The 9,086-nt window shown below is 30.7% G+C and overlaps 1 protein-coding gene across 2 annotated transcripts; it reads right to left on the reverse strand.

Moving 5' to 3' along the window:
* Nucleotides 1-914: 914 nt before the first annotated feature.
* LOC145966697 (short-chain dehydrogenase/reductase family 16C member 6-like) lies at nucleotides 915-6,125 on the reverse strand. Of its 2 annotated transcripts, XM_083090984.1 has the most exons (8): nucleotides 5,817-6,125; nucleotides 4,779-4,927; nucleotides 4,151-4,348; nucleotides 3,846-4,023; nucleotides 2,097-2,226; nucleotides 1,820-1,940; nucleotides 1,372-1,497; nucleotides 915-1,159 (listed from the first exon to the last, which is right to left on the reverse strand). In XM_083090984.1, exons 3-8 carry the CDS (start codon nucleotides 4,195-4,197, stop codon nucleotides 1,090-1,092), a joined length of 672 nt encoding a protein of 223 aa, XP_082947110.1. In that variant the 5' UTR covers nucleotides 4,198-4,348; nucleotides 4,779-4,927; nucleotides 5,817-6,125; the 3' UTR covers nucleotides 915-1,089. The 2 variants fall into 2 exon arrangements, with proteins under 2 accessions (XP_082947110.1, XP_082947111.1); XM_083090985.1 differs by lacking the exon at nucleotides 4,151-4,348 and having other exon boundaries at nucleotides 5,817-6,124.
* Nucleotides 6,126-9,086: the final 2,961 nt, after the last annotated feature.

Consider the following 9,086-nt stretch of genomic DNA (forward strand, 5'->3'; position numbering starts at 1 on the left):
TCTTTTTCTTCCCCTCTATCTTCTACACACAACCACAATTAATTTTGATTTGTTATTTAAAGAGAACAAAAATTATTGTAATCTCCAGTCGAGCATAAAAATAAAAATAGCGTCAGCCCGTATTCTGTTCGATGACTTCTGCACTTACGTAACACCCGCGAGAAAGCACACACACACACACACACACACACACACACACTTATTCCGCTTGATATAGCGTTATTAATTATAAAAATAATTATAATTTTATGTTTAAACTTTATCACTTATTTCTGTAAATAAATTTAAAACTTTGTGATTATCTTTTTTTATTGATTAATTACCGCGCTCTTATTTCTAATTGTTAAAAATTGCACTTGGTTCCGCTCCGAGTAAAAGGGATTAAATTCTCTTACTGAAAAGGAGACCACCGAGCGAATGTTCGAAACAGAGTAATAGCGACTCAAAAAGGGTCGCTACTGTTTACCTATTTTCGGGCCTTGAAGCAGTGATGCCAGATTCCGGCCTTTCGGTAGCATGCGGTAGCATGGAGGGGATAATAGAAGGAGACAAAACATAATTCTCTCTCGCTCTTCTCTGCGAGAAAAGAGATGCTACCGCATGCTACCGAAAGGTCGAAATCTGACATCACTGCCTTAAAGTTCGTTCGACCCGAGTCGTTCACCTCCTATTGTGCGACTTCGGAAAAGTATCAATGGCCGCATTCAGCAGACTCAACAGTTGGGCAACATTACTAGATTTTCTGATGTAATTCGACGCTGATTGGTCGGACCTGAAAGTAGAAACCAATCATGTTCGATTGCTACTTAGCGGTTGAGTCCGCTGAATGCGGCCATTGTTACGCCCTTCCTTCAACTCATCCTTCTCCGGGCTTGGACGTAACATAATAATTATTATGATTATAATAATTATAATTATGGAAAATATAGCTATTTTTATTATTTTGAATGTAAACTAAATTCAAACTAAATTCAAAGTAATACATATTTTAAGATACACATATGTATGTAGAATATATGTGGATCGGTTTTCTTAGATATCAGCGCTGATATGGAAGATTAACAAAATGTATGAAATTTTTCAAATTTTTTAATCTTCCACATCAAAGCCGATATCTAAAAAATCCCAAATGCTGAATATTGCTTTGTCGGGTAAGAATCTGAAATTGAAATATTATTTTTATTATAAGAAATGTAAAAATAAAAATAATAAAAACATAATATAATAATATTTGCATTTACTATATATAGAGAGAGATTTATGAATCGTTTTATAGCTTTTATTAGTATACGTAAGTATATTAGCATATGTTGATTTATTTGAAATATATTATATGTATTTAATGAATGAATTTTTATTTACGCGATTTACCTGGATAAAGGTATTATCGGCAGCCAATGTGAAGGTATACTTCTTTGTCGCGCATTCTGCCTTTGCGCGTCAATTATTAATAAAGCTGCATCCTGTGGTGTCAGTCCTTTCGTTATAAATGGAAATCTTATTGACAAATAAAATAAAATTGTTTTTATTGCAACAAATATTATAAAAATATCTTATTACTTTAATATATATTTTGAATGCATATATATAATGTGTATATGTGTGTGTGTGTGTGTGTGTGTGTGTGTGTGTGTGTGTGTGTGTGTGTGTGTGTGTGTAATGTAAGATTTAATGTTAATAAAACACGCTAATTCTTTATCGAATATGTTGATTTATAAAATATATGAAAAATGTTATAATTTATATATTTACACTATCGCTATTACAAAATATTATTAAAGCAAATTCATCAACTTTATATCATTATATATAAACATACCTTGATCTTGGTTTCTTGGAAAATCCAGTATGTACTACGGTCGGATAAACGGTAGTGAATTTAATCAAAGATTTTCCTTTGCTATATATGCGCAATTCATCGCTAACAGCTTCCATAAGTACTATAATACATGCACATGAAGAAAATATTAGAAAAGTATATTCATATAATTGCATTTATTTTCATCTTCAAGTTATGCACATAATGTTCAATTTACAGTTAATATTAATAATCATACACTATATACACGAATAGGATTATTATAAAATTAAATTACCTTTATTCGCGGATTTTGTGGGACAATAAACCGTACCATGTGTAACACCTAAAAATGCTGCTAAAGATGAGAGTGCCACTATATGACCGTGATTCTTTTCAATCATACTAGGTAGAAATGCTTGCAATGTCTAAAAATGATTTCATTGAGAACAATTTCTGAATAACAAGGTGTGCTTATTGTACGTATACATGCGTGTGTGTGTGTGTGTGTGTGTGTGTGTGTGTGTGTGTGTGTGTGTGTGTGTGTGTGTGTGTGTGTGTGTGTGTGTGTGTGTGTGTGTGAGGAAACACTTGTTTAGTTTTTTAAATTTATTTTCATGAATGTAGTAAATTAATTTTCAGGGCATATCTCTATTTTTGAGAATAACCTAAACTATAGTGCTAATTATACAGGGTTTACCAAAAGTGTGGAAACCCCTTAATATTTCGAAAAATACGCATTTTTAAAAAAAATGTTTCATACAAAAGTTATAGGGTTTTATGTGGCGCATTACATAGCAACATTATTATGACCTCGAATAGCGTTGTCAAGGTTATGTGAAGGTCCCCTCCAACTTTTTAAATGGAACACCCTATATATTTTTGCACACTCTTGTAGCTTATCTCGAGAGCTTTCCAAAACACTATCATTAAGTACCTTTTCGTTAAGTACTTTTTGAGTTATGAGGGTTGAAATAATTTCTTAATTTTACATAAACCGTAAAATATCTTGTAAAATATTCACTTTTCGATTATCTTACCTTAATACTTTTATGTACAAAATAATGAGAGGAATCAATTGGTGTAAAAAAAACACATAGTTGTTTTTAAGAAAAAATATGGAATTGTTAATTGCAAATTACATATTTTTTCTTCAAAACAACTATGTGTTTTCTTTACACCAATTGATTCCTCTCATTATTTTGTACGTAAAAGTATTAAGGTAAGATAATCGAAAAATGAATATTTTACTAGATATTTTACGGTTTATGTAGAATTAAGAAATTATTTCAAGCCTCATAACTCAAAAAGTACTTAACGAAAAGGTACTTAATTATAGTGTTTTGGAAAGCTCTCGAGATAAGCTACAAGAATATGCAAAAGCATATAAGGTGTCCCGTTTAAAAAGTTGGAGGTGACCTTCACATAACCTTGACAACGCTATTCGAGGTCATAATAATGTTGCTGTGTAATGCGCCACATAAAACCCTATAACTTTTGTATGAAACATTTTTTTAAAAAATGCGTATTTTTCGAAATATTAAGGGGTTTCCACACTTTTGGTAAACCCTGTATATATATAAAGGATAGGCCATTTTAATCTACGCACTGAAATATCTCAAAATCCATAAGTTCAAGACAAAAATATTTCAGACAAAAGTTATATTGTTTCAAGGGGGACATAAGATGGTGCCATTAAAATTAAGAAATGATTTCAGGCCTCATAACTCGGAAAGTACTTAATGAAAACTAACTTAATTATAGTGTTTTGGAAAGCCCTCGAGATGAGCTACAAGAATATGCAAAATCATATAGGGTGTCCCGTTTAAAAAGTTGGAGGTGACCTTCACGTGACCTTCAGGTGACTCTTGAAGGTCAAACTAATGGCACCATCTTATGTCCCCCTCGAAGCCATACAACTTTTGTCTGAAACACTTTCTAGTAAAACTCTTCCTTATCAAGATATTCGACCGTGTCCAGACTTTTTTAACACCCAGTATATTATATTATTGCTATGTATGCATATCTCAAGTATACTATCACTTACCCAATAATGCGATTTTATATTGACGTCTATAACTCGTGCAACTTCATCAATGTTTTGATTTAAGAGTGTTTTAAGAAATACTATTCCAGCATTGTTGACTAAAATAATAACGTTACCAACTTCTTTTTTTATTTTTTCAGCTACCCTAAAGACTTCTTTTTTATCTGCTACATTGCACCTATAAAAATCTCAAATTTTTAATCAGATAATTAAATTGATAATAGTTAAATATATGTTGTTAATTGTATGCTCGTAAACTATTCGAATTGCTTTTTATTTTATGAAGTCATATAACATTGATTTACTGATATGCGTATACAGCATTTTTCCTCATCATTTTAATCTCGTTCATTGTTTGCTTGTTAGTTTCTTCATTGATACCCCAACTAGCAATTGGTTATGCATCGTTAGGAGCAACAGTGATATCCCAATATCACTGTTGCTCCTAACGATGCATAACCAATTGCTAGTTCTTTTCCGATACCGTGACCCGCACTTGTTATCTATCGCAATATATGTATTAAATACCAGGTTGCATCATATGAATTATATAATATCATTATACATTATATTATATATAGTTATATATGGATTATTCTATCAAATATCAAGTCAACTTAATTAATTAAAAATTTGGAAAATATATAAATTTATGATTATATATATATATATGTATATATATATATATGTATATGTATATATATATATATATATATATATATATAATCATAAATTTATATATTTTCCAAATTTTTATTTAATTAAGTTGACTTGATATTTGATAGAATAATCCATAAAGCGAAATAATGTTTTGAAATAAATTTGTTAACATATTTACATATATTAATTTTAATTTGATGAACTGAATGTTATATTGGTAGAGAAAAAATACATTTTTTATATCTATGCATATTCTATAAATTCTATACGTACCAAAACAATTTCATCAGCTATGCTCTTTTTTGTTATTGGAATAAATATTTTGAATATGCTCTCACAAAAGAAATAAAAAACTTTCAAAGCAAGAAATAGAATATTTCTACCAGAAGCATCATACCTTCGTATAATTTCGCCATAGTTATCTGGAAAGTTAATAATAATAATATCTTTGATAAAAATTAGTTTGTGAGTAGATAGAGCACAATAAACTGAACAGAAAAGTCCTTTACCATTTTGCAATTCTTGCAATAATTATTAAAATATTAATTAAAAACGGCAAATGTATATGATATATTATAAATAAATAAAATGATCTACTTATGGTTTTTCTTTGCCATACGGAAACACCCTGCATATATATATACAGGGTGTAACTGAAAAAGCGCCCACGGAGCAAATAGCATTATACCTGATTAAAAATCGAGTCGAAAAGTCCTGAACCATTTTTTTCTATAATGCTTAATAAAGCGGTAATTATTGAGTAAAGTTGCGCAATAAACACCGACCTTTAGACGGACGCACGTCAGTCAGAGCCACGCGCCTGATAGTGTGCGTGAGCGCTCCGCCGCTACGGCGCTATGTCATGCCGCTATCGTGTAATATTCTTATGCGTTGTAATAATGCGAAAAACTTTATTTTCCATTAAAAATCATATTTCGTCAAAAGCGTTTCCTTGAAGAAAATTTCGACAAGGAGGCTAAAGGTCGGTGCTTATTGGCGCAACTTTACTCAATAATTACCGCTTATTAATAATTCATGTCAAAAGAAACAACTTTTTCCTTTGACAAATTTGCGTCTGAATATTACTTTTTTAATGAAAGCAACTTTAAGCTAACGAATAAGTGCTTTAGATTACGCATGAATTAGAGGTGACGAGCGCACAGTTTGCGCAGCGTTTGAGCATATACGCTGTATTATTTTGCGCGCGCGCGCGTGTGTACTCTATATAAAAATATTTAATTTTTCAAATTTTTATTTAATTATTACATAAAACGAAATAGATATCAATATGATAAGATTTATTTTAATTACCTTATATATCTCTTTAACAGTATTATAATCCTTAGGTTATAATCGTCGTCTAAAATTCTTCTATGATTATTACTTTTCTTCGAGTCTGATGAATCTCGAAACTCTGCGATTCTGCAATTTATATAAGTTGCTGACCATCAGCTTATATCCCACTTCGTATTTGCATTACGTATGCGCATGCCGTTGGCATAATTTGATGCGTTGGTATGTGTTTAATTTGCTGATATGCAATTATCTTATTTTAATTCTGATTTTAATTGCTCAATGTATTGCACACTGAAACTGTTAAAGAAATCATAAGTATGAATATAATGTTTAATGAATTGCAAAATTCACTCAATATCGATGTATCATGTAAACCATATGTTATCAGATGACAATAGATCAGCAATTGATTTTACATTGAATAGAGTAGAAAGATTTAAATCCAAGCACATAGATGTCGCTTATCATATAACTAGAGAAAAATACGAAGAAGGATTAATAAAGTTAAAATATGTCTCATCTGGTGACAACGTGGTAGATGTATTTGCAAAAGGATTACCGTATACTATAATGAAAACACATGTGGAAAAAGTTAAAACTGCATGAACTTAATAGTTTGTAAGGACAAATTATGTGCCAAAAGTGGGGGAATTGATGGATATTTGACACATACATGTATATTTGTAAGTCCTACCCACACATGGTGGCGCCAGTAATATATAATCTCAGTTGAGTTAGCATTCTTACGCGTGCTTGTTCTAATGCGCGCTGTATGCTTTTGTGCCTTTTGTTTGTTGCGTTAAGAGTTAAGAGTATTACGTATATTGAAATAAAAGTTATATTTTTCAATACTTATCAACAGAGACAAAAATATTGTAAGCTTGATTAAATATTTTCAACTAGTTATTAAATTAATTATTAATTTTTTAAACTAATTATTAGTTTTTTTAATTGAAATATTTAAATTAAATAGATGACATGTTAGATATAATATGTCATATTTAACTTAAATATTTAAATTTTTCAATTAAAAAAATAATAATTAGTTAAAAATATTTAGTCAAGTTTATACAATTTCTTTTTTCATTGTACTATAATAAGAAATAAATAATGAATTTTACTAACTAAAATCATAATACTCCATACTTTCTTGTTCCTGTAGCCAACTGTGTTCTCCGCATTTTTGAGATCGTTTTGGATTATAAGTGTATGCGTAATTATTAAATTATATACATAATGAAGAAAATATGACACAATTAATAAATTTATAAAAACTAAAAACGAAAAGGGTTAACAATCCACTTGATTGTTGTTAAGTGTCACACACACAAGTCTGTGTTTTTATTATATAATAAATGCACTTGGCGTCGCGACGCTACCGCGTCGCTTGATAATAACCTTTAATATGTCACTTCTCTTCCTTGTTCCGCACTATAGTTTTATTTATTAACTTATTTATTTATTATTATTATTTTTATTTTTATCATTTTTATTTATTTATTATTAATCTATGTTTAATAACCTGACTGCTTAACGTGTCACTTCTCTTCCTTGTTACACTATTCTGCACTATACATTAATAATTTCACACAACGTATAACTTGTCTCTTGTTAAAGCCTTTTACATACCGTATAACCGTATACGCACGATGTGAACGCCGCTTGAGGGACAAACTCGCTTTGCTTGTGTGCGTGCGAGCATACGTACGTGAGACTGAAAATCCGGGATAACGTAAAATGTTACAATTTTTATATACGATCATCATTTCTCGGGATTGACTGCACCGATTTTATTCAAACCGATTTTTTTTTCTGGTCGCAATCGAAAGCTTATATTCACATTACATAATAAAAGTGTCGTTATATTTTTGATTACGGTCTTAGTTTCTGAAATATCTTAATCGAAAGTTTACATGACGTGAAATTCCGGAAAAGGTACTTGATAGCGCCGCGTCGAGAGCAGTGACTCTCAATGCTCGGATCCTGTTTTTTATGTACTTGGCGTCACGACGCTACCGCGTCGCTTGATAGTTCAAATCACAATATGTTAGTGCTTTGACGCCGCAACTGGATTTTACTACGAAGTCAACTGAACCAATTCCAGTCGTATCTCCGTTACTTCCATATTGATGAATATTTATATCGCACCCATCAAATCATCCCTTTCTTAGAAAAAAAGAAACAAAGGAGTGTACCACCGATAAGTTTGTTCAAAATAATCATATGCATCAAATAGCGAATTGATTTAAAAAATCTTAAATTATACAGGGTGAGCCATTTTAATTAACGCACGCAATTATTTCGGAAACAAAGCATTTTAGAGAAAAATGTTTCAGACAAAAGTTGTTTGGTTTCGAGGGGGTCATAAGATGGTATCATTGGTTTGACCTTGAAGAGTTATTTGAAGGTCACATGAAGGTCACCTTCAATTTCTTAAATGGAACCTACTATTTGTCATTGCATATTCTTGTAGCTTATCTCGATAGCTTTCCAAAACACTATAATTAAGTACCTTTTCGTTAAGTACTTTTTGAGTTATGAGGTTTGAAATAATTTCTTAATTTTACATAAACCGTAAAATATCTTGTAAAATATTCATTTTTCGATTATCTTACCTTAATACTTTTACGTACAAAATAATGAGAGGAATCAACTGGTGTAAAAAAAACACATAGTTGTTTTGAAGAAAAAATATGTAATTTGCAATTAACAATTCCATATTTTTTCTTAAAAACAACTATGTGTTTTCTTTACACCAATTGATTCCTCTCATTATTTTGTACATAAAAGTATTAAGGTAAGATAATCGAAAAATGAATATTTTACAAGATATTTTACGGTTTATGTAAAATTAAGAAATTATTTCAAGCCTCATAACTCAAAAAGTACTTAACAAAAAAGTACTTAATTATAGTGTTTTGGAAAGCTCTCGAGATAAGCTACAAGAATATGCAATGACAAATAGTAGGTTCCATTTAAGAAATTGAAGGTGACCTTCATGTGACCTTCAAATAACTCTTCAAGGTCAAACCAATGATACCATCTTATGGCCCCCTCGAAACCATAAAACTTTTGTCTGAAACATTTTTCTCTAAAATGATTTGTTTCCGAAATAATTGCGTGCGTTAATTAAAATGGCACCCTGTATATTGTAATGTAAAATCAAATTCAAGTACTATCAATAACACAGGTCTACAAGGTTTTGTTGTTGGGCAGCTGGATGTCATTTCCGAAGTAATTTTCTGCGTAGAATCCGAATCCGAGGTCAGAATTGGCCCATCACGT

Source organism: Camponotus vicinus, unplaced genomic scaffold, assembly GCF_025532165.1.
Source record: "Camponotus vicinus isolate PSW18456_S1 unplaced genomic scaffold, iyCamVici1.0 SCAF_2, whole genome shotgun sequence".
Classification (NCBI taxonomy): domain Eukaryota; kingdom Metazoa; phylum Arthropoda; class Insecta; order Hymenoptera; family Formicidae; genus Camponotus; species Camponotus vicinus.

Excerpts from the sequence above, each read along its gene's own strand:
- LOC145966697 (XM_083090984.1), bottom strand. The coding sequence starts at position 4,197 with ATGAACGAGATTAAAATGATGAGGAAAAATGCTGTATACGCATATCA. Across the intron at positions 4,024-4,150 it reads AATGCTGTATACGCATATCA|GTGCAATGTAGCAGATAAAA; the intron begins GTAAATCAATGT and ends AGATTTTTATAG. Across the intron at positions 1,160-1,371 it reads CCGATAATACCTTTATCCAG|ATTCTTACCCGACAAAGCAA; the intron begins GTAAATCGCGTA and ends TTTCAATTTCAG.